Genomic DNA, 26,572 nt, shown 5'->3' with positions numbered 1-26,572 from the left:
ATGCTGAAGCTGAAGCTCCAGTACTCTGGCCACCTGATTCGAAGAACTGACTCATTAGAAAGACCCTGATGCTAGGAAAGATTGAAGGGGGAGAAGGGGACGACAGAAGACGGCATCACTGACTCAATGGACATGAGTCTGAGCAAGCTCCAGGAGATGGTGCAGGACAGAAAAGCCTGGCATGCTGCAGTCCGTGGGGTCACAAAGAGTCAGACATGACTGAGCGAGTGAACAACAACCACAAGCTCTACACCCAGCCTTTTAGACTCTGTGACGACAGAATTCTGCAGACCTCCCATCTGCTTTGCTAGCTGGCTTCTTGTGCCAATAGGATGTGTACAGGAGACACCGCAAGTCAGGGTGACAGAGGAGGGACTCACTGTTTCTTTTAGTGGTGCCTCACTGGCAGTGGCAGCTGGTTCCAGTCTCCAGCTTAATTTTAGAAATTACTGTATTCACTTGTTCTGGAGTTCCCTATGTAACCCCATCCCCAACACCTACACTAGAAAAGCTTCTAGAGAGCCCTGACGGCCTTTGTTAAGTTCAGCCCCAAACAGTTTCTGGGACATAGAAGACGCTGAAGAACCTGGGGTTGACTGACACTCACAAGGTTATCCAGGGCTCTTACAGCGTTCTTGTTTGCTGCAGGGACGGGGCGCTTTCTCCTACAGAAGGGTTGGGGGCGGGGCAGGTGGGGGGGTAGGGAAGTGGGAAGCTAGTAACCACCCTCCTCTACCTTACTTTCCCCACTTCCTCCATACCCTCTCCTCGCGCCCATCCTTTCCTGGCCCTCCTCCCTCCTCCAACCTGCTCTGTTCCTCCTCTTCCCCTGCCCGCCCTCCGTCCTCCTACCGGCCCTTCCTTCCCAGCCCTCGGTCACGTGTCCAACCCGAGGGCGCAGTCAGAGTCGCGCGCCCAGGCGCTGGAGCGCACAGGGACCCCACCGCCGGCGAGGCGGGAGGATGGCGCTCGTGGGGCTGCCCTTGGTGCTGTTATTCTTGGTTGGGGACTCGGCAGGTAATGGTCACCAGTGGCCTTGGCAGCCAAGGGAAGCGGAAGAGTTACCTGGGGGGCCACGGGTGGGAGGGAGGGGGGGGTCTCATCGCTTCTCGGCCTTTTGATTGAGATCAAGTGTAGAGGAGGCTCTCGCTAACGACTGCCCCTCCCCGCACCCGTTACTGGCGGTTGCAGGCCCGCCCCGCGGTTGTCTAAGGACACGAACCTGGGGGTGTGCGCGGGTGTCATTGTGGAGCCACAGTGTTGTTGCTTGGGCGTTTCTAGTGACCCTGCTGCCTGCGCTTTGTCCCTTAAAGCAGATTTTCTGGAGTCTAGAATCAGGAGTAGGGTTTTTATGTACCCGGGGCCCTACAGAACCTTGGCAGGAGATGTACAGGAATCAGGAATTGTGAATGCCAAGTGTGCCAGGCACTTGGGCTCATGAGAAAAGGGCCTCAGGCCAGCCAGACTTGACACCCACTTTAAAATGAAGTTAAAATGGTAACATCTAGTGGTAAACTTTGTATTTATTATCCTGAGCAACAAAAGAAAACAATATCGTGAATTTTTGAGTTATTTCTCTGACTTTTGGGTTCCTTTAGCCTGGAAAATTGATTTTTTATTTCTTAAATACTGTGAAGGAAGAGAGGGGAAATGGTCCCTGATGGTGGAGGGCTGTGGAGCACTTAGGGATCCTGAGGCATTAGGGAAGCCCTGGGGGCAGTAGTTAGGGTCTTCCTGCAGTCATTTTTGTGAATTAGCTGGTGCTCCCATCTCTTGGCTGGCATACCTCTGAGGTAGGTGTCAGTCAGTACGGGCTGTGGGTTCATCTTCCACTGGCTCTGAATGTCCTGCTGCATACAGGGACCTATTCTGCAGGGACTAAAGCGGCACTAAGTTCTGTCACAGCTGAAGCGCCATCCTATTCCTCTTGGAAGCCCCCCTCAAGGAACAGTAGGTGGACCATGGGACATGGCCTCTTCTGCTGTTGTTCCAAGGGTTGGGTAAGCATTCTCCCACTGAGGCTCAGGGGAGGTTCTCTCTGATCTCTAAACGTCCGCTGGCTCCTCAGGAAGTGGCTGGTAGGGTGAGGGGAGAGGATCACCAACCCTGAGGAAGGCATGAGAGCCTCTTTTCTGACTTTTGTTATGTAGCTCCAAAGTCCTCTCTCAAGCAGACCTATTAGAGTGGTCAGTTATAGAACTGGTACCAAACATTTTCTGTGTGCCTGTTAAGAGAGGTGCCAGAATACAACTGAATATACTTTCTAGAAGTTCTTCAAAAGCTGGACATGGGAGAGAAAGGGAGAAGGTGCAGCTTGTATAAATTACAAGCTGGATTTAAAAAACCCCTTATGAAGAAGAATTGACCTTAATCATATCCTTTAAAATGTCTGTTTTCTTCTTGCAGCCTCTTTGAATGCTCAATTTAGTCAACATTCAGAACATAGAACAGTAAGTAAGAAACCACTTTTACTGTTTCTACTAATACAATGAAGCCCACAAAGGTTGGAGTTGGAGACTGGTTTTCAGGTCTGACCTGCCACTTTGGAAACAGTTGACTGAATCTTTAGAAATCAGATTATCAGAAAAGCTTTTTGATACAGTGTAAATTTTGGTTGAAAAAGGCTCAGTCTTTGTGACTTCCCTGGTGGTCCAGTAGCTAAGACTTAGAGCTCCCAATGCAGGGGGCCAGGGTTTGATTCCTGGTCAGGGAAACGCGTGCCGTAACGAAGAGGTTGCATGTCACAAACAAGATCCCACGTGCCGCAACCTGGCACAACCAAATAAATAAATAATTTTTAAAAAGAAAGGAAACAGCTCAGACCTTGGGAGCCTCAGGGCTTTGTTTCCTTTGATGATTCAGAAGGTCCTGGGCCTAATAATTATACGCTGTACAAAACATTTTATGTATATTAATAAATTAGATTGTGTGAAAGTAAAGGAAGACCAACCAAATGAGAACAAGAAAAAGGAGTTATTCAACATGTACCCCCAGTGTCTATTGCAGCACTATTTACAATAGCTAAGACATGGAAGCAATCTAAATGTCCATGTACAGATGAATGAAAAAATAAGATTACACACACACACAAACAACAGAGGAATATTGCTCAGCCATAAAAAAGAATAAAATAATGCCATTTGCAGCAATATGAATAGACATAGAGATTATTATATTAAGTGAAGTAAGTCAGAGAAAGACAAATATCATGTGATATCATTTAAATGTGAATCTAAACTATGACACAAATTAACCTATCAATGAAACAGAAACAGACTCAGAAATGGAGAACAGGCTTGTGGTTGCCAAGTGGGAGGGGGAGGGAAGGATAAATTAGGAGTTTGGGATTAACATATACACACTCATATATATATATATATATATATATATATATATATAACAGATAAACAAGAAGGACCTGCTGTATAGCATGGGGAACTATATTCATTGTCTATTAGTGATCTATAATGGAAAAGAATCTAGAAAAGAATCACTTTGCTGTACACTGAAACTAACATAACATTGTAAATAACTATATGTCACTTATCTTAAAAAGTTAATTTTAAAAGAAAGAGCTAGCTATTCAGAGCTTGATGTAGCAAGTGAGTCAGTCATGTCACTTGTGTTTTAGCTGAGACTCAAAGGCAGAGGAGTGGTAAAGCTTTATAATGGGAAAAAGGGAAGGCATCACGTGTGCCTTGATTGAGGCTGTTGGCATGGGGAGGCTGGAGGTGGGAAACTAAAGGCAGGCATAGTATGTGAATGATTCAGAGGGCATATTTGGATTTTTCTAATTGGGCCTGAATTGGAAGCAGGGGTAAAATTTAGGGAAAATATCAGTTGTTAATTAAGTCTTGGACATTTTGGGCCAACTGTCACATAGCTTACTGTTTGACTACCTGGATGTCACTAGAGATAGCTATCTGATTTCTTACAAGTCTGATTCACAGCATGTTGGCTTCCTGGACTGGTTATTCTAAATAATGGGTTGGTTTCCTGGCTAGCTTGCTAAGGTTTTGGGTCATCAGTTCAGTTCAGTCACTCAGTCGTGTCTGACTCTTTGTGACCCCATGAATTGCAGCACGCCAGGCCTCCCTGTCCATCACCAACTCCTGGAGTTCACTCAGACTCACGTCCATCGAGTCAGTGATGCCATCTAGCCATCTCATCCTCTGTCATCCCCTTCTCCTCCTGCCCCCAATCCCTCCCAGCATCAGAGTCTTCTCCAATGAGTCAACTCTTCTCATGAGGTGGCCAAAGTACTGGAGTTTCAGCTTTAGCATCATTCCTTCCAAAGAAATCCCAGGGTTGATCTCCTTCAGAATGGACTGGTTGGATCTCCTTGCAGTCCAAGGGACTCTCAAGAGTCTTCTCCAACACCACAGTTCAAAAGCATCAATTCTTCGGCGTTCAGCCTTCTTCACAGTCCAACTCTCACATCCATACATGACCACTGGAAAAACCATAGCCTTGACTAGACGGACCTTAGTCGGCTAAGTAATGTCTCTGCTTTTGAATATGCTGTCTAGGTTCTATTTTAATATCTGGTCTGACACTGTCCATTTTTACATGCAATCTGTTCTCACAATGACCTTAAAAAACAAATGGAGATGATTATTTTACATACATGGATATTGACCTCAGTGGGTAAGGTAACTGAGTATTCATGTCAGTGTAGACATGAAGGTTTCCAGGAAACCTTCCCACCCTGTTTTCTTCCTCCAAAGTAGACATAAATGCACTTTCTCTTTGTTTCCATTCAAACTATACTGCATCATCATCATTACCATACTAGTGTAGGGGAGGAAAAAAATCTTCCCTCTACCCTTCTAAGTTTTCAGCTGGGGCCTATACAACAAAGGAGAGATTAACCAGAGAAAAATAAACAAATGTTTATTAACAAGTGTATTGTGCATACACATGGGAGTACTCAGAAATGTGTAACTCAAAGAGGGGGCTTAGAAATCTGCCTTACCTTGCATATTTAACAGAAAGCTATAAATTTGTGAAAGATACACCCAACTGATTGCAGAGTTCCAGAGAATAGCAAAGAGAGATAAAAAGGCCTTCTTAAAATGAGCAATCCAAAGAAATAAAGGGAAAAAAAAGAATAGGTAAGACTAGAGATTTCTTCAAGAAAATTGGAGCTATCAAGGAAATATTTTGATTCAAGGATGGGGATGATAAAGGACAGAAATGGTAAGGACCTAATAAGCAGACGAGATTAAGAAAAGGTAGCAAAAATATACAGAAGAACTATACCAAAAAATTTTAATGAGCCAGATAACCACAATGGTGTGATCACTCACCTAGAGCCAGACTGGAGTGTAAGTGAGGTCAAGTGGGCCTTAGGAAGCACTACTATGAACAAAGCTAGTGGAGGTGATGGAATTCCAGCTGTCCTAAACTATGATGCTGTTAAAGTGCTGCACTCATTAGGTCAGCAAATTTGGAATACCCAGTCTTGGCCACAGTGTTTCCACAGGACTGGAAAAGGTCAGTTTTCATTCCAATCCCAAAGAAGGGCAATACCAAAGAATATTCCAACTACTGTACAATTGCACTTATTTCAGATGCTAACAAGGTAATGCTCAAAATCCTTCAAGATTGGCTTCAACAGTACATGAACCAAGAACTTCCAGATGTACAAGTTGGGTTTAGAAAAGGTAGAGGAACCAGAGTTCAAATTGCCAACATTCGTTGGCTCATGAAGAAAGCAAGGGAGTTTCAAAAAACTTCTGCCTCATTGACTACACTAAAGCCTTTGACTGTGTGGATCACAACAAACCAAGGAAAATTCTTAGAGATAGGAGTTCCAGACCACCTTACCTGTCTCCTGAGAAACTTGTATATGGGTCAAGAAGCAACAGTTAGAACTGGAGATGGAACAACTGACTGTTTCCAAATTGGGAAAGGAGTACGTAAAGGCTGTATATTGTTACCCTGCTAATTTAATTTATATGCAGAGTATATCATGTGAAATGCTGGGCTGGATGACTCACAAACTGTAATCAAGATTGCTGGGCAAATATCAGCAACCTCAGATATGAGATGATACCACTCCAATGTGAAGAGAAACTAAAGAGCCTTTTGATGAGGGTGAGAGAGGAAAGTAAAAAAGCTAGCTTAAAACTCAACATTCAGAAAACTAAGATCATGGCATCTGGTCCCATCTCTTCATGACAAATAGAAGGGGAAAAAGTGGAAGCAGTGACAGGTTTTATTTTTTTGGGCTCCAAAATCACTGTGGCTGGGGACTGCAGCCATGAAATCAAAAGATGCTTGTTCCTTGGAAGGAAAGCTATGACAAATCTAGCCATGTGTTAAAAGCAGAGACATCACTTTGCCAACAAAGGTCCATATAGTCAAACCTATGGTTTTTCCAGTAGTTGTGTACAGATGTGAGAGTCAGATCATAAAGAAAGCTGAGTGCCAAAGAATTGATGCTTTCAAATTGTGGTGCTGGAGAAGACTCTTGAGAGTCCCTTGTACAGCAAGGAGATCAAAGCAGTAAATCCTAAAGGAAATCAACTCTGAATATACACTGGAAGGACTGTTGCTGAATATTCAGGAATTAAGAGGAGTGGCAAACCACTCCTGGGGCTGAGGAATGCATGCATTTCCTTGTTAGTTTTTCCATAGGTGATAAGTAACTATTTACGACCCTCTTCCTGTTTATGAACCATACAGTAAAAGTGATTATTTACAACCCTCCCTCTTTGATATGGATTGCCTTATGTTTCCTTGATAATTTTTAAGTCTGGACTTTTGATCTTTATTTTTGCTGAACAAGCCACCTTGTAAGACAGTATATATACCCACACTATGTTGAATAAAACACCCTTGTTCCATCAGAGCTTGGGTCCCTGTGTCTTTCTTTCTTTTTCTTTCTGGCTAATTCTTTGGAGTGCAGAAGCCCGCTGAGCTCACTTTCTTGCCCAGGCTTGCAAGACCCTTGTTGAGAGGGCGCCCTGTGCCTGCGTGACTCAGTGCAAGCTCCGTGTCAAGGGCTTTATCGGTTTTCTGTGTAAACCAAGGAATTACCAGCCTCTTTCTCTCTTTTACTTTCTTATCGTCAACTCCGGACCACCAGATTCTGGTCCATTAAAGGACCTCAACAGGTACCCAATAATATTTTTGCTCAGATGACTCAGTTTTTCTTGGGTTTGAATTTCTTTCAGAAAATGGGGATAATAACACTGAAAATTCACTCTGCAATCCTCCATTTAAGCAACTCACAAATGACCCTGTCCTTTCTCTCTGAATAATTTCCACAGGAGACCAATCACTGGTTGTAGGTTACTATCTTGTATGACTCCTCTCCTATAAAGTGGACTGTTTCCCATCAATGGAGTTATATTTTCACCAAGACTCAAGTGGCTATGTTCACAAGCCCCTTATGAGAGTATCCAGTCTTATTTTAATTAAAAATGTAAAGACAGTATCAGTTCAGTTCAGTCGCTCAGTCGCGTCCAACTCTACGACCCCATGAATCGCAGCACGCCAGGCCTCCCTGTCCATCACTATCTCCCGGAGTTCACTCAGACTGATGACCATCGAGTCCATGATGCCATCCAGCCGTCTCATCCTCTGTCGTCCCCTTCTCCTCCTGCCCCCAATCCCTCCCAGCATCAGAGTCTTCTCCAATGAGTCAACTCTTCGCATGAGGTGGCCAAAGTACTGGAGCTTCAGCTTAAGCATCATTCCTTCCAAAGAAATCCCAGGGTTGATCTCCTTCAGAATGGACTGGTTGGATCTCCTTGCAGTCCAAGGTACCCTCAAGAGTCTTCTCCAACACCACAGTTCAAACGCATCAATTGGTTGGCACTCAGCCTTCTTCACAGTCCAACTCTCACATCCATACATGACCACTGGAAAAACCATAGCCTTGACTAGATGGACCTTAGTCGGCAAAGTAATGTCTCTGCTTTTGAATATCCTATCTAGGTTGGTCATAACTTTTCTTCCAAGGAGTAAGCGTCTTTTATTTTCATGGCTGCAGTCACCATCTGCAGTGATTTTGGAGCCCCCAAAAATAAAGTCTGACACTGTATCTACTGTTTCCCCATCTATTTCCCATGAAGTGATGGGACCAGATGCTGTGATCTTCGTTTTCTGAATGTTGAGCTTTCAGCCAACTTTTTCACTCTCCTGTTTCACTTTCATCAAGAGGCTTTTTAGCTCCTCTTCACTTTCTGCCATAAGGGTGGTGTCATCTGCATATCTGAGGTGATTGATATTTCTCCCGGCAATCTTGATTCCAGCTGGTGTTTCTTCCAGCCCAGCGTTTCTCATGATGTACTCTGCATAGAAGTTAAATAAGCAGGGTGACAATATACAGCCTTGATATACTCCTTTTCCTATTTGGAATCAGTCTGTTGTTCCATGTCCAGTTCTAACTGTTGCTTCCTGACCTGCATACACATTTCTCAAGAGGCAGGTTAGGTGGTCTGGTATTCCCATCTCTTTTAGAATTTTCCATAGTTTATTGTGATCCACACAGTCAAAGGCTTTGGCATAGTCAATAAAGCAGAAATAGATGTTTTTCTGGAACTCTCTTGCTTTTTCCATGATCCAACGGATGTTGGCAATTTGATCTCTGGTTCTTCTGCCTTTTCTAAAACCAGCTTGAACATCAGGGAGTTCACGGTTCACGTATTGCTGAAGTCTGGCTTGGAGAATTTTGAGCATTACTTTACTAGCATGTGAGATGAGTACAATTGTGCGGTAGTTTGAGCATTCTTTGGCATTTCCTTTCTTTGGAATTGGAATGAAAACTGACCTTTTCCAGTCCTATGGCCACTGCCGAGTTTTCCAAACTTGCTGGCATATTGAGTGCAGCACTTTCACAGCATCATCTTTCAGGATTTGAAACAGCTCAACTGGAATCCCATCACCTCCACTAGCTTTGTTCGTAGTGATGCTTTCTAAGGCCCACTTGACTTCACATTCCAAGATGTCTGGCTCTAGATTAGTGATCACATCATCATGATTATCTGGGTCGTGAAGATCTTTTTTGTACAGTTCTTCCATGTATTCTTGCCACCTCTTCTTAATATCTTCTGCTTCTGTTAGGTCCAGACCATTTCTGTCCTTTATCGAGCCCACCTTTGCATGAAATGTTCCCTTGGTATCTCTTAATTTTCTTGAAGAGATCTCTAGTCTTTCCCAATCTGATGTTTTCCTTTATTTCTTTGCATTGATTGCTGAAGAAGACTTTCTTATCTCTCCTTGCTATTCTTTGGAACTCTGCATTCAGATGCTTATATCTTTCCTTTTCTTCTTTGCTTTTTGCCTCTCTTCTTTTCACAGCTATTTGTAAGGCCTCCCCAGACAGCCATTTTGCTTTTTTCATTTCTTTTCCATGGGGATGGTCTTGATCCCTGTCTCCTGTACAGGGTCACAAACCTCAGTCCATAGTTCTTCAGGCACTCTGTCTATCAGATCTAGGCCCTTAAATCTATTTCTCACTTCTACTGTATAATCATAAGGGATTTGATTTAGGTCATACCTGAATGATCTAGGGGTTTTCCCTACTTCAATTTAAGTCTGAATTTGGCAATAAGGAGTTCATGATCTGAGCCACAGTCAGCTCCTGGTCTTGTTTTTGTTGACTGTATAGAGCTTCTCCATCTTTGGCTGCAAAGAATATAATCCATCTGATTTCGGTGTTGACCATCTGGTGATGTCCATGTGTAGAGTCTTCTCTTGTGTTGTTGGAAGAGGGTGTTTGCTATGACCAGTGCATTTTCTTGGCAAAACCTATTAGTTTTTGCCCTGCTTCATTCCATATTCCAAGGCCAAATTTGCCTGTTACTCCAGGTGTTTCTTAACTTCCTACTTTTGCATTCCGGTCCCCTATAATGAAAAGGACATCTTTTTTGGGTGTTAATTCTAAAAGATCTTGTAGGTCTTCATAAAACCGTTCAACTTCAGTTTCTTCAGCATTACTGGTTGGGGCATAGACTTGGATAACTGTGATATTGAATGGTTTGCCTTGGAGATGAACAGAGATCATTCTGTCGTTTTTGAGATTGCATCCAAGTACTGCAGTTCGGACTCTTTTGCTGACCATGATGGCTACTCCATTTCTTCTGAGGGATTCCTGCCCACAGTAGTAGATGTAATGGTCATCTGAGTTAAATTCACCCATTCCAGTCCATTTTAGTTCGCTGATTCCTAGAATGTCGACGTTCACCCTTGCCATCTCTTGTGTGACCACTTCCAATTTGCCTTGATTCATGGACCTGACATTCCAGGTTCCTATGCAATATTGCTCTACAGCATTGGATTGCTTCTATCACCAGTCACATCCACAGCTGAGTATTGTTTTTGCTTTGGCTCCATCCCTTCATTCTTTCTGGAGTTATTTCTCCACTGATCTCCAGTAGCATTTTGGGCAGCTACTGACCAGGGGAATTCCTCTTTTGGTATCCTATCATTTTGCCTTTTCATACTGTTCATGGGGTTCTCAAGGCAAGAATACTGAAGTGGCTTGCCATTCCCTTCTCCAGTGGACCACATTCTGTCAGGCCTCTCCACCATGACCCGCCCTTCTTGGGTTGCCCTGCAGGCATGGCTTGGCTTCATTGAGTTAGACAAGGCTGTGGTCCTAGTGTGATTAGATTGACTAGTTTTCTGTGAGTATGGTTTCAGTGTGTCTGCCCTCTGATGCCCTGTTGGAACACTTACCATCTTACTTGGGTTTCTCTTACCTTGGCGTGGGGTATCTCTTCACGGCTGCTCCAGCAAAGCACAGCCGCTGCTCCTTACCTTGGACGAGGGGTATCTCCTTACCGCCACCGTTCCTGACCTTTAACGTGGGATAGCTCCTCTAGGCCCTCCTGCGCCTGTGCAGCCACCACTCCTCGGGTTGCTCATGATTATAAAGAAATAAAGCCATTTATATGAGAACTGTGTCAGATACTTTTGAGACTTACTAAAAGACAAATTCTGAAACAAAATATTTTCTCTTGAACTAGATGTAGGTAAAACCTTGGAAGGAAAGTTATGACCAACCTAGATAGCATATTCAAAAGCAGAGATATTACTTTGCCAACAAAGGTCTGTCTAGTCAAGGCTACAGTTTTTCCACTGGTCATGTATGGATGTGAGAGTTGGACTGTGAAGAAAGCTGAGTGCCGAAGAATTGATGCTTTTGAACTGTGGTGTTGGAGAAGACTCTTGAGAGTCCCTTGGACTGCAAGGAGATCCAACCAGTCCATTCTAAAGGAGATCAGTTCTGGGTGTTCTTTGGAAGGAATGATGCTAAAGCTGAAGCTCCAATACTTTGGCCACCTCATGGGAAGAGTTGACTCACTGGAAAAGACTCTGATGCTGGGAGGGATTGGGGGCAGGAGGAGAAGGGGACGACAGAGGGTGAGATGGCTGGATGGCATCACCGACTTGATGGACATGAGTTTGAGTGAACTTCAGGAGTTTGTGATGGACCGGGAGGCCTGGTGTGCTGCAATTCATGGGGTCACAAAGAGTTGGACACGACTGAGTGACTGAACTGAACTGACTGAACTGAAAACAATAGTAAATAATTAGGGAATTGTATTTTAATTGTACATTGCCTTGTTGTAACCATGTCTCTAAATTCTTGCCATATTTAAAAGTGAGTAGTTTTACCCCCAGGAGATATGTAGACTGTCATTTTGATTGTCATGACCAGGGAGTTGTTGCTGGCATCTGGTAGATAAAGAACAAAGACAATACTAAAACATCCTACAATGTACAGGACAACCTCGCACAGCAAAGAATTATCTGGTCCAAAATATGTGTGCAGGTGAGAAATCCCTTCTAAACAAAACAAAACAAGAAATCATAGGTGTTTTATTATGGGTATGATTTTTGCAGTGATAGTATATAGAACTCAATTAGTTGAAACATTAATAGGAAAAGTCTTAGGTCTGGTGTCAGGTAGGATTAGATTCAGCTGCAAGTAACATGGATTCTAAATAACAGCTCACAGAGCTGCCATCTTAGGATGTGGCCTTTGTCGTCCTGGTCTATAAAGGGAAGGGGTTTCATGCACCCAAGAACAGGATAGAGGAATGGACAAAGGAGACTGAAAATTAGGGGAAGCAGAGGACAGGCTCAATTTTCCTTTAAAGGAGGTCCTCATAAGCTACTCTACAATAATCCCGTTTGTATCTGGTCAGCCTAATCTTGATCATGTGGTCATACCTAGCTGCAAGGGAGGTTCTCAGTGTAAGTGGTATTACCCCTGGCCCTGTGCCTTGTCATTGTCTTACATCAAAAAGATTGGCAATCCTATTTTATGTTTTAAGAGAAAATGCTTAGGGTATGTATTTCTTGTTATTGTTTCCCTGCTTTAATTGACTTTTTCAATAAAATGACCAATTACAAGTCGTCCTAATCTCATTGGAAAAAGGGTATCTAGTCTCCTGTGGAAGCTGTCCTGGAAGCCATCATCTTAGTGAGCCTAGAGCAGGAAGAGCACATCAGGCTCCTAGAAGGAGATAGAAGGCTGAACAGAGGATGGAACGGGTTAAAAGTTTTTCTTTAGTTCAGAGTTTGGCCAATGCCCTGTCCTACTTAGGTCTCTACGAATCCATATAATATGAAGAAAAAGGTATATTTCATTTATTCAGAATACTAAACCCTTGTTCTGAAGTGAGGAAAGATGATCACTATTACTAAAACAAAACAAATACAGCAGGTCATATATTCAACCTGTGTTAGAGTGAGCCTCTGCATGCTATGGTGTGACCACTGTGACCAGTTTTAGTCTTGGTCCTGCTGGAGACTAGAGGTTATGAGCAAGACATATTACCTCTCTGGCCTCAATTGCATTGAATCTGAGGGTGGAGTTCCATGATTCAATATCAGTTTGTAAGGGCTGCTGTAATAAAGTCACAAACTGGGTAACTTGAACAACAGAAATGGGTTGTCTCACAGTTCTCAAGGCTGAATGTCCAAACTCAAGGTGTCAGCAGGGTTTGTTCCTTCTAAGGGCTGGGAAGGAGAATCTGTTCCATTCCTCTCTCCCAGTATCTGGTAGTCTCAGGCATTCCTTGTCTTGTAAATGGCATTCTCTTGGTGTCTTCACATGATTTTCTCTGTGGGTGTGACTCTGTTTCCAAACTTTCCCTTTTATAAGAACACCAGTCATATTAGATTAGGACCCACTCTCCTAAACTTATTTTAACATAATTTCCTATATAAAGACCCTAATTTCAAATAAGGTCACATTCTGAGGTGCTAGGGGTTAGGACTTTAACACATCTCTCTGAGTGGACACAGTTAAACCCATAACAACCCCGAAGGCTAATTCTGAACGTATTACTTTCTTTAATGATGTTGTTCAAATGCCAGTATATTAAAAGTCCAGAGAAAAAGATTAGATTCATGAGAATGTCTGGGTGTTATGCCAAGGGATTAGGTGCAATGAAACAGGCCATTCTCATGTAGGTGGTAGTGAAGAGCAAGTTAGGAAGCTGGAGGATAGATAGTTAAGTAGGTTTGGTGGCAAGTCTTGGACTTTTATTTTAAAAATCAGCTATATTGAACCTTCCTTTGAGGTCCTTTTCTTACATAGAAGATATTGATCCATTGCTTCAACACACCATCTGATTTTTGTATTAGAAAAAACATATTTTTGTGTGGAAAAAACAATCTTTTTGTAGGATATTTCCAGGAAATCTAGGGAAACTTAGGGCTTTGTCCTCCTCTAAACTGCTGTATGAAGAGAATATCTCAAGTTATTCTCCAATTTCTGTCTTCCTTTCTCTTTTCTAGCCAAACTGCGATCAGTATAAATTACCAGGATGTCCCAGGGACTTTAGCCCTGTGTGTGGAAGCGACATGTCCACTTATCCCAATGAGTGTATTCTGTGCATGAAAATCAGGTAACAATTTTATAATATAAACTAGGCACATTTTCTTTAGTTCTTCTCTTGCATTTTGATTACTTAGCAAGTTGTGACTCTTCTTGGACATAAGAATCAAATGTGACATAAGTAGCTCTGTTTTAAGACTGACATTTGAAAAGACCCAGAATCTTTCAGTGTATTTTCTCGGTCAAGGTTAGAAAAAGAAGTGTGTGATTAATCAATTATAGATGAGATAATTAAGTAATGTACTATCCAGGGATGGGTAGTTTCCCAAAATTTATTTAGGATTGTAGCAGTGGTGTTGCTTGCAGCCCCATCATTCAAGTCTGTGCTGATCACCAAGAAAGAAGACCTGGATCTGTCATGCAGTGTCTATGGACAGTTCCAGGGTTATGATTCAGTGTGTTTTCAGAGGAATGAAAGAAAACAAGGGAAGGAATGATAGCTATTTCTGGGTTTTGAGGCAGATGTATGGAACTGAGGCACTGCTATGTAGAAAACCTTAGCCCATTATCAGTTCCACCCATCCTGGCATAGCAGGAAGGGGAGCAGGGATGTCCCAGACCATCAAGAATGCTTTGTCCCTCAGGAGACAGGATGGCAAAGTGGTAGGACTTAAGCGCATGTCCTCTCATGAAAACACCAAAATCACAACTAACTGCTGAACAACCACTGACAGAAAAAACTGGAGCCAACCAAAAGAGATAGTCTACATTTAAAGATAAAGAAGAAGCCACAACAAAATAGTAGCAGGCATGCTTTCATGATATAATTAAATCTCATGCCCTCCAAATGGATGATCTGCAAACTGGAAAATAGTTATATTGCAGAGGTTCTCCCTCATGTCGGGCTCTGCAGCCTGGGGAGTCCAGCATCAAGACGAGGAGATTCAAGAGCATCTGGGTTTGAAGATCAGCAAGGCTTGCGTGGAGGAGCGCCACAGGACTGGAGGAACAGAGACTCCACTCTTGGAGAGAACACAGAAAGTTTCACATATATTGAGTCTTAGGGCAAAGCAATGAGTCCATAGGAGCCTGAGCTGACATACCTCTGGGTCTGGGATGGTCTCCTGGGGAGGCAGGGATCAGCTGTGGCTCACTGGGGAACAAGGACACTGGTGGCAGAGACTTCGTGGAACATTCATTGGTATGAGCTTTCCTAGAAGTCACCATTTTGGCAAAGATTCCTGGCCCCACCCAATAGCTGGCAGCCCCACCCATCAGCAGACAAGGTGCTTAAAGTTGTCCTGCACCAACATCTGCCTATAAATACATCCCTTGACACAGCCTGTGTACCAGAGGGACAAGACCCAACTCCACCCACCAGTGGGTAGGTGCCAGTTCCTCCCACTAGAAAGCCTGCACAAGCCCCTGGATCAACCTCATCTGCCAGGGGACAGACATCAGAAGCAAGAACTCCAGTTCTGCAACCTGAGGAATAGAGACCACAAATATGGGTAGTTAGACAAAATAAAATAGGAGAGGAATAGGTTTCAGATGCAGAAACCAGATGAAACCCCAGAGAAACAACTAAGTGAAAGGTAGAGAGAGGCAATCTGCCTAAAAAGGGATTCAGAATAATAATAATAAAGATGACCGAAGATCTCAGAAAAAGAATGAAAGCATAGATGAGAAGACATAAGAAATGTTTAACAGAGAGCTAGAAGATTTAAAGAACAAACAAACAGCGATGAACGATACAATAAGTGAAATGAAAAGTACACTAGAAGGAATCAATAGCAGAATAAATAAGGCAGAAGAACAAATAAACGAGCTGGAAGACATACTGGTAGAAAACACTGCTGCCGAACAAAATAAAGAAGAATGAAAAGAATGAGACAGTCTAAGAGACAATATTAAATACATCAATATTTTGCATTATAGGGGTCCTAGGAGGAGAAGAGAGAGAGAAAGGACCTGAGAAAATACTTGAAGAGATAATAACCAGAATTTTCCCTAACACAGGAAAGGAAACACTCATTTAAGTCAAGGAAGTGCAGAGAGCCCCATACTGGATAAACACAAGGGGGAATATGCCAAGACACATATAAATCAAACTGATAAAAATTAAAGACAGGAAATAAAGGAATAAAAAGAATAAACAAAAGGAGAAAAGCAACAAATGACATACAAGAGTATCCCCATAAGATTATCAGTTGATTTTTTTCAGCAAAAACTATGCAGGCCAGAAGGAAGTATGTATTTAAAAGTGATGAAAGGAGAAAACCTAGAACCAAGAATATTCTACCCAGCAAAGCTCTTATTCAGATCTGACAGAGAGATCAAAAGCTTTATAGGTAAGCAAAAGCTAAGATAATTCAGTGCCACCAAACCAGTTTTACAACAAATACTAAAGGAACTTCTCTAGATGAGAAAGAAAAGGCCACAACTAGAAGCAAGAAAATTACCAATGGCAAAGCTCACTGGTAAAGGCAAACACACAGTAAAGGTAGGAAATCATCTACACACAAACGTGAAGTCAAAACAGCAACTGTGAGAAGAGGAGAGTACAAATGCAGGGTACTGGAAATGTATTTGAAATTAAGTGACCAGCACCTTAAAACAATCCTGTATATATCTCTATCTATCTATCTATCTATATAGACTGATATAAAACCTCATATAAGCACAAACCAAAAATCTACAACAGATACACACACAGAAAAAAGCAATCCAAATACAACTCTAAAGAGAACAAAAGAGGAAGGGAAGAAAAAAGACCAACAAAAACAAACCCGAAACAATTAACAAAATGGCAATAAGACCATACATATAGATAACTGCCCACCTGATGCAAAGAACTGACTCATTGGAAAAGACCCTGATGCTGGGAAAGATTGAAGGTGGGGGGAGAAGGGAACAACAGAGGATGAGATGGTTGGATCGCATCACTGACTCAATGGACATGAGTTTGAGTAAGCTCTGGGAGCTGATGATGGACAGGGAGGCCTAGCATGCTGCAGTCCATGGGGTCACAAAAAGTCGGACATGACTGAGTGGCTAAACTGAACTGATAGATAATTAGCTTAAATGTAAATGGATTAAATGCTCCAACCATAAGACATAGACTGGTGGAATGGATTAAAAAAAAAGTGCCATATACATGCTGTCTACTAGAGACTCACTTCAGATACAAGAACACATACAGACTGTAAGGGAGGGTATGGAAAAAGGTATTTCATACAAATGGGAAGCAAAGGAAAGCTAGAGTGGCAGTACTTATGTAAGACAAAATAGACTGTAAAATAAAGACTGTTCAAAGAGACAAAGAAGGACACTACATAATGATCAAGGGATCAATCCAAGAAGACATAACAACTGTAAATATATATGTATCCAACATAAGAGCATCTCAATATATAAAGCAAATGCTTACAGCCATAAAAGGAGAAAAGGGAGTTGGAGAAAAGTTCCACCTACACTGTTGGTTCACGGTTCACATACTGCTGAAGCCTGGCTTGGAGAATTTTGAGCATTACTTTACTAGCATGTGAAATGAGTACAATTGTGCGGTAGTTTGAGCATTCTTTAGCATTGCCTTTCTTTGGAATTGGAATGAAAACTGACCTTTTCCAGTCCTGTGGCCACTGCTGAGTTTTCCAAATTTTCTGGCATATTGAGTGCAGCACTTTCACCGCATCATCTTTCAGGATTTGAAACAGCTCCACTGGAATTCCATCACCTCCACTAGCTTTGTTCGTAGCGATGCTTTCTAAGGCCCATTTGACTTCACATTACAAGATGTCTGGCTCTAGATGAGTGATCACATCATCATGATTATCTGGGTCGTGAAGGTCTTTTTTGTACAGTTCTTCCATGTATTCTTGCCACCTCTTCTTGATATCTTCTGCTTCTGTTAGGTCCATACCACTTCTGTCCTTTTTCGAGCCTGTGATGCTTTTGAACTGTGGTGTTGGAGAAGACTCTTTAGAGTCCCTTGGACTGCAAGGAGATCCAACCAGTCCATTCTGAAGGAGATCAACCCTGGGATTTCTTTGGAAGGAATGATGCTAAAGCTGAAGCTCCAGTACTTTGGCCACCTTATGCGAAGAGTTGACTCATTGGAAAAGACTCTGATGCTGGGAGGGATTGGGGGCAGGAGGAGAAGGGGACGACCGAGGATGAGATGGCTGGATGGTATCAGGGACTCGATGGACGTGAGTCTGAGTGAACTCCAGGAGATGGTGATGGACAGGGAGGCCTGGCATGCTGCGATTCACGGGGTCGCAAAGAGTCAGACACGACTGAGCGACTGAGCTGAACTGAACTGAACACTGTTGGTGGAAATGTAAATTGATACAGCCACTATGGAGTGTCCTCAAAAAAATAGAAATAGAACTACCATATGATCCAGTAATCCCATTCCTGGGCATATATTTGGAGAAAACCATAATTTGAAAAGATACATGTACCCCTATGTTCACAGCAGCAATAGTCAAGACATGGAAGCAGCCTAAATAGCCCATCAACAGAGGAATGGATAAAGAAAATGTGGTATATATTCAATACTACTCAGCCATAAAAAAGAATGAAATAATGCCATTTGCAGCAACATGGATGGACCGAGAGACACAGAAAAACAAATACCATGATATCACTTATATGTACAATCTTAAAAATGATACAAATGAACTTATCTATGAAACAGAAACAGACTCATGGACTTGAAAAACAAACTTATGGTTACCAAAAGGGAAAGATGGGAGGAGGGATAAATTAGGAGTTTGGGATTAACATATGAACACCACTATATATAAAATGGCACCCCACTCCAGTATTCTTGCCTAGAAAATCCCATGGACGGAGGAGCCTGGTAGGCTGCAGTCCATGGGGTCGCTAAGAGTCGGACACGACTGAGTGATTTCACTTTCACTTTTCACTTTCATGCATTAGAGAAGGAAATGGCAACCCACTCCAGTGTTCTTGTCTGGAGAATCCCAGGGACAGAGGAGCCTGGTAGGAGGCCATCTGTTGGGTCCCACAGAGTCAGACATGACTGAAGTGACTTAGCAGTAGCAGCAACATATATAAAATAGATAATTAACAAGACCTTCTGTACAGCACTGGTGGCTCAGGCGGTAAAGCGTCTGCCTACAATGCGAGAGACCCGGGTTCGATCCCTGGGTTGGGAAGATCCCCTGTAGAAGGAAATGGCAACCCACTCCAGTACTATTGCCTGGAAAAGCTCATGGACAAGAGGAGCCTGGGAGGTACAGTCCATGGGGTCGCAAAGAGTCGGACACAACTGAGCGACTTCACTTTCACTGTACAGCACAGGGAACTTCACTCAATATTCTGTAATAAATAATCTGAAAAAGAATGGATATATGTATAGGTATTATTTTGTAATAACCTAAAAAGAAAAATAGTCACTTTGCTGTACACCTGAGACTAAAACAACATTGTAAATCAGTTATACTCCAATATAAAATAAAAATTAAATAAAACAATATACAAGAGTAGTTAAACTCTGTGGCAGAATATTGTTTTTTAAAGTCAGAAGGTATGTACAGGCAACCTACACACCCTGCACTATTAGCTGGAAAATAGGTCTTAATAACTCTATCTGGTAGAATGCTTAGTAATAAATATATTACATCTGATTCCCTTATTGTAGAACACCTGACCAGCTCCTGTGACCATAACTTCTCCTCCAGGTATGCTGGTTTGAATTTTAGGGGTCCATTCTTTGACCTCAGTCTTGAGTTACCTAGGTCTTCTCAAGAATGATTTCTTGGAAATGTTAACAGTTCCCTGTGCCCTTGGGTTAGGAGAAAAATAGCAGAGTTGGGCTTTCACCCTCATTGTTTCCTAGATTTAGCTTTAAAAGTGACTGTCACCCTGGAGAGAATATAATGTATAATGACATGGGTCTTTTTAATACAAATAGTGTGGGGCAGTTTCAGTACGACAGATAATGTTTCAATATGGTGGCCCCGGGCAGGCTACCCCAAAATGTGCCACAATAGCATATGAAGTATTGTGTATTAAAGTTGCTTAAGAAAGAGCCAATGCATGAGGGACGCTTTGACCCTTCTCTCTCCCTGAAAGCAGGAAATTAAGGTCATGTGAAAGATGCACTTCCTTCCTCTGAAGGACACTCTTATATCAGAGATTGGGAATTTAAAGCTAAAAAGCCTGTATAAACAAGCTTTGTTACTTTTTAAATTTACTATCCCAAGCCAAAACTGTGTACAGATTCTTCACTTAATAAGTACCCAAAGCCTAAGTTTCTTTGTCTTATCAATTCCTCACAAATGTATTGCTTCTTTGTCTAAAAAGAATAAAAGCTGCCTGTTTTGGTCACTTATTAGGTCCTATTTCCATGAGAGCTCTGTGCACCCTGAATAAAAATTTTTCTTTTTCTCCTGTTAATCTGTCTTGTGTCCATTTTATTACTAGTCTAGCCACAAAAACTCAAGAGGGTAGAGGGAGAAATTTCTTCTACCCTGACAGTTAGTTGGTGAGCCAGGAGGAGCCTGGTTGGAACTCACTTCCCGCCCTGAGGCTACTGCAGCTGAGAGATCCTGGGCCCTCTGATAAAGACCAGCAGAAGGTAAGATTTCTTACCACCTCAGCTTCCTGGATCTCTCCCTGCAAGGTCTGGTGGAAGGGGAAGTTGGCGAGAGTTCCTTATTTCCTCTCTAAATTTAGATTAGCAGGAGAAAATATTTGTCGAGTTAGCTCCTTGTATTTAGTAACTCTTGGAAATTCTTTTCTTCTCAGAGATGGTCACTGCTTTTTGTCTCTGTTGTTTGCCATAAGGAGGAAGAACCATAGGGCAGCATGCAGGCACAGGCCCTATATGCCTGTTGTTTGAGCTGGCCTCACAGACTGGTGAGTTAATGGTTCTCACCAGACCTGCATCTACTTAAAACAACCTTCCTGTGGGTCTTCCATATAAAACCAGATGAGATGTGTTCTTCCATCTTGTTTTATGTTCTGAGAGCTCTGCCATTTGAGTGTATCTGGTGGCCAGTTGACTAGACTTAAGTTCTGAGACACAAAGTCAGTACTCTCTTTGTCCGGCCATACCAGCTCTCAGGGGACTTTGTCAAGGGGTCCCTATCCATAATGGGCTGTTGTTGTCTCAACTTTCATTGCCTTATTTTCTTACACTAACAATGCGAGTGAACTTTCTAATCATGTGAGAGCTATATCCTTGGAAACACCTTTTTATCTTTTGTTAAGCCATAAAAAAGGCTTGCTGGTTTGAGTCTGTATTTGAAATTAATATAAAATCCTAATCATCAATGGACAAGGATCCTTTTTTTAAAAAAAATAATTTATTTTTAATTGGAGGATAATTGCTTTACAGTATTATGTTGGTCTCTGCCATACATCAACATTAATCAGCCATAGGTCAAAAGATCCTTTAATAGGTTGTATTTAAGAGGAAAAAATTTTGAAAGCTCTCATCGTAAGTAACTGTTCTTGGTACTTATGAGAGGAACAAATTGAAAGGAAAAATAAACTATAATGGTGAGCCTTAGAGAGTCCTTTATTAAGATGAAAAAACAGAAATTAGACTTAAAAGTAAGATCCCACATTAATTCCCCTTTAAAAAAAATTGCCCACCTCCTCTACAATTCCTCAGGCCCTCCTAGGAATAACCAGGAAGTAGATTAGCTGGAAGCTTAATACAAACAATTACCAAAGGCTGAAACAATTTTTTTTTTGTCTTGCAAAACTACAAAATTAGAAATGCAACTGTAGAAACAAATCAAGACCCACTTGTTTTCACGATTCCCGAAAGCTTACCTGTTCCTCTTAAAGTGCCTTTTAGATATTACAGAAGACCACAATATTGAAGCAAAACCGTCCTGTACTTAGAAATTATTTTAAAGTAATAATTACCCTAAGGCTTGTAATAATGGATAAATATAATCCAAAACTCCTACGAGAAAACTGAACTTAAAAGGCCTTTCTTTGGCTTTAAAGGTTATATTGTCATATCTTTGAAATGTAAACACAGCCCACCTTGCCTGAGACTAATCTTCGATTGGCTGAATTGGTAGAATCTGAAACCGAAAAAGATAAAGAAGGAAAGATGCCTTTTAAAACACAAACTGCTGAAAGGATCTCTTGCCCAAATTCGAGTAAATCACACCCCTCTACAACTGCTTGTCAAGGGCAAATACAGAGCTTAAGTCCTCACAGATAATAAAAGATGTTAGCCATCTCTGTGAGTAAACTTCATTTTCTAAATTCTTCGGTAATTTAATTTATACCCTTAGAGTGTGGTAAGTTAAATGATGGGTGGTCATTGGATATCTGTATCATTTCCAAAAAGGAAATGTTGGGGCATGTGGGATCTTCGTTGCACCATGCGATCTTTCGTTGCAGTGCACAAACTCTCCAGCTGTGGCACACGGACTCTCTAATTGTGGTGTTTGGACTCTAGAGTATGCAGGCTCAGTAGCTGTGGGCTTAGTCACTCTGTGGCCTGTGGGATCTTAGTTCCCCAACCAGGGATTGAACCTATGTCCCCTGCATTGCAAGGAGGATTCTTAACCACTGGACCACCAGGGAGGTCCCTCTTGTGCTTTATTGAAAAATTGTGCCATGAAGTGGGGTTTATTTCTAAAAATTATGAAATATACTTATGTTTGCCAAGTCACAAAATATGGTTCACAGTTGTTTACTTCATTATTCCCCCCCAAAATTTAGATTTCAAAGGATTAATAATTCTAATTAATATATGCAGTTAAAGGTTCCAGAAATGAAAAAAAAGTATTAAGTGTTTTGGGCTAAGAAAAGGTAAAGAGGTGCCTTTGTTTTAAAGAGATTTTGTCCTAAAGCTGGCTATTTCTAAATGTGAAAGAAAACAAGGGACAAATAAAATGAACATAGAAAATTGCAAAAAGCTTATGAAAAAATAATCTTAAGGAATTTTATGTGTGATCAGGACTAAGACTAGAATGAGTTTAATTAAGGGATATCAAAAGTAAACTGGTACAAAATTAAAATCTGGTGTTTATCTCTGTTAAAAAGTTTTCTTGTTCAAAAGTACAAAGTTCTCTTGTTGGTCTAGTCTTAATAAGAAATTGTAAAAGAAAAAAGTCTTCTTTACCTTTAATATATCTGTCTAGAAAACCAGATTCTATACTTTGTCTTTATCAGGTTTTTGATCACTTAGAAGACACCCACAAAAAAACTCCTAAGTCTTTTCAATATTAAAAGAACTAAAGCTTTTTACAACTATTTAGCTTTCTGTATTTGCCAGGGACATGTTTATCACTGATTATATGGATAGCTAAATATTGTTTCACAGTGACCAATGATCCTGTTTGACCAAGTGTTTCAAAAATGTTTGATATGTTTGACAAACTACAAAATTCCAAATGAATTCTTATTGAACTGGAAATGACTTTGGGGTTTTCTACAGGGCCCCTGGATACCTCAAAAATTTATTTTCTGTACTTATAAAAGAGCTATTAAACTAATTAGGCTTCTTTTTTATGTTAAATTACAAAGGAAGCATTTATCAAGTAAATGATAAACCTCTTAGGTTGTATTATATGGATAAATGTTATTAACATAAATGTTCTAGAAAATAAATGAAATCCCTAAACTTTGGATATGTCATTATATGTTAGCCATAATTCTAGTTATTATCTTAAAATGATAGGTCTTAGAGATAACCAAATTTTCTTATCAATTCCATTATAATGAATCAGATCTTCAATAGTGGACATTTTAAAGTCATTTGTCATTTACACACAGTTACTCTTTTACTCAGATGCTTCTACAAAGGCTTTCTGCAAATGTGTTTTATTTTCAGGGAAATTCATGAGAAGAAATCTAACAAATATTCTAGAATATAGGTGTCTGATGACTTTCAAATCATACCTGGGTAAGAATTTACAGAACCCTAATGGAGAAATTGATGGCTTCAAAAATTTTTTAACAGAAGATCAAGTGGAACAAGAATTCACTATGAGACTAAATAAACTGAGGAAGATAATTGTAGTTTTTTATTATTTATTAAAATGAAACATTGCTGAGTTTTAAAAATGTTTTCTCCAGATTTAAGGAAATCTTTTTGTCTTTTCTCTTAAGCTAACTATGACAGAGCAATTTGGTCCACTATACATTTGTAAGCAGCACTGAAACATTTCAGAAGTCAGAAACTCTCAGTGAGGATTCTTTTTTCTTGGCAATATAGTTATTTGCATAAGTTCAGTAAGAATCTGCTTTTCTTATAACACAATTGGAAACATTGATCATAGTATCAGAGCTTTGACTGGAATGTCATATTGGTGAGAGATATGCATAGACTCAGATATGACCAGATAGCTTTGAGGAACTAAGGTTGACTTTATGGAACCAACAAAGCCCTTTGGAAAAACAGCCTAGAATCTTACTTTCAGGTTTCCCAGCAGCCTTACCAGGTAAGGAAGGTCATTTCCTGGGACCTTTAGGAAACAGTGTGGTTTGGAGTCTTGTGTAAAGAGAGGAATTCACCCGAATCTATATCTATTGCAGACAAAGTCTGTTGCTGAATGCTTGGCTTGGCTTCTTATCCTTGAGAGGCTATTAAAAATTCCATCTGAGGTTCCTCATAAAAGGTTCCAGTAAAGCAGATTTAAGAGTCTGTGTGGTCAATCACTATTCTTACTGTACTTATGTAAACAACCAGGCCAAGTTTATTGGATCTAGATTTATTTTATGAAAAAATTAGTCTGATTTGGCCATCTTTGGTAATAATTGTAGAAAGAAAATCATCTTTCAGCAGAAACCATAATACACACTATAAAACAGATTTTAGTTCTGTTCATGGTCTTGGAGGGTTTTGTTATTTACTACCGTGAGCAGAAACTGTTACAGATTCTTTACTAGTTTTAAGCAGCCAAAGCCTAAGTTTCTTTGTCCTCTTTAATTCCTCACAAATGTATTGTTTGTCTAAAAAGTAAAAACTATAAAAGCTGTCTGCTTTGGTCACTTATTAAGTCTCATTTCTATGAGACCTCCATGGACAAGAATTAAAATTGCTTTTCTTCCTGGGAATCTGTCTTGGGTTCATTTTATTTTTATTCCAGCCACAAGAACTCAGGACAGTTGCAGGGAGGGATTTAATAATAAATGTGTTTTTATGGTTGTTCAATTTGCAGGGATGATGGTCATGATATTAAAATAATCCAAAGTGGACCATGCTGATGGAGCAGTTCACAGAAGAGGAATTGGAGAAACCACCTTCCACTGCACACTAAAGGAACTTCATTTCCCGCTTTTCCCTTTTCCTGTATTTCTTTGCATGAGATTTTCTGAGATGAGTTGTGTAAGAGGGCAGTGACTGATAAAACAATTACAAAATCCTCGTTTTTGGCTTTTGTCCTTTTAGTTTAGTTTATTGCCCCAGATGACCTACGCATTGCTTTATTTAGTTGGAATAAAATCAGCACTGTATTTAATCACCACTGTTCGCTGTCGACTGTCCATTCTCACTCAGCATCCTCATGTGGATCTTTTCCTCTCAAGCAAGGGTGAATTTCACTAAGGGAGAAGTGGAGTCATTTTCTAGAGGGCAAGGTTTATTCTTCTTCATTCTTCTAAATCTTGAAAGTACAATGTATGTGTAGCTGGTACAGCATTCTGCACAGAACAAATAATATGGTATACTGGAGCTGACTTTAGCCAGAGTTGGTAAAGTCAAAGAATCATCACAAGATACAAAATACAAAAAGATAATCTCCTTTCAGTACAATTTTCCTTCAGGATTAATGCAGGAAATTGCTTTTTCCCTTCTTTGAGAGCATTGATTCTCAACCCTGGTGAATTTTCCCCAGAGGACCTTGGGAACTGTACAGGCATTTTGGGTGTCACAACTTGAATGGTAGGTGATCCTGACATCTAGTGGGCAGAAGCCAGGGATGCTGCCAAACACATCCAGCTCACACAACAAAGAAATTTTCCGTCCAAAATGTCAGTTGTTCAGTTGCTAACTTATGGCTGACTCTTTGCAACCCCATGGACACACCAGGCTTCTCTGTCCTTATCTCCCAGGGTTTGCTCAAACTCATGCCCATTGAATCGGTGATGCCATCCAACCATCTCATCCTTTGCTGTCCCCTTCTCTGGCCTTCAATCCCCAGTATCAGGGCCTTTCCAATGAGTTGGCTCTTCATGTCAGTTGACCAAAGTATTGGAACTTCAGCTTCAGCATTAGTCTTTCCAATGAGTATTCACAGTTGATTTCCTTTAGGATTGACTGGTTTGATCTCCTTGTTGTCCAAGGGACTCTCAAGAGTCTTCTCCAGCACCACAATTCGAAAGCATCAATTCTTTGGCATTCAGCTTTCTTTATGGTCCAATTCTCACATCCATATATGACTACTGGAAAAACCATAGCTTTGGCTAGAGGGATCTTTGTCAGTAAAATAATATCTCTGCTTTTCAATATGTTGTCTAGGTTTGTCATAGCTTTTCTTCCAAGGAGCAAGTGTCTTTTAATTTCATGGCTGCAGTCACCACCTGCAGTAATTTTAGAACCTAAGAAGATAAAGTCTGTCTGTTTCCATTGTTTCCCCATCTATTTGCCATGAAATGATGGGACCAGATGCCATCATCTTAGTTTTTTGAATGCTGAGATTTAAGCCAGCTTTTTTGCTCTCCTCTTTCACCTTCATCAAGAGGCTCTTTAGTTTCTCTTCGCTTTCTGCCATAAGGGTGGTGTCATCTGCATATCTGAGGTTTGGTATTTCTCCCTGA

The 26,572-nt window shown here is 41.0% G+C and overlaps 1 protein-coding gene across 1 annotated transcript; it reads left to right on the top strand.

Annotated features, from left to right (window-relative positions):
* The first annotated feature begins 897 nt into the window (after nucleotides 1-897).
* LOC138082299 (serine protease inhibitor Kazal-type 2-like) lies at nucleotides 898-25,246 on the top strand. Its single transcript, XM_068975591.1, has 4 exons — nucleotides 898-1,017; nucleotides 2,407-2,450; nucleotides 13,768-13,877; nucleotides 24,976-25,246. Exons 1-4 carry the CDS (start codon nucleotides 963-965, stop codon nucleotides 25,019-25,021), a joined length of 255 nt encoding a protein of 84 aa, XP_068831692.1. The 5' UTR covers nucleotides 898-962; the 3' UTR covers nucleotides 25,022-25,246.
* Nucleotides 25,247-26,572: the final 1,326 nt, after the last annotated feature.

Source organism: Capricornis sumatraensis, chromosome 7 (assembly GCF_032405125.1).
Source record: "Capricornis sumatraensis isolate serow.1 chromosome 7, serow.2, whole genome shotgun sequence".
Taxonomy (NCBI): Eukaryota; Metazoa; Chordata; class Mammalia; order Artiodactyla; family Bovidae; genus Capricornis; species Capricornis sumatraensis.
Note: the sequence above shows the minus strand (reverse complement) of the source record. Positions and strands in the feature narration are given on the sequence as shown.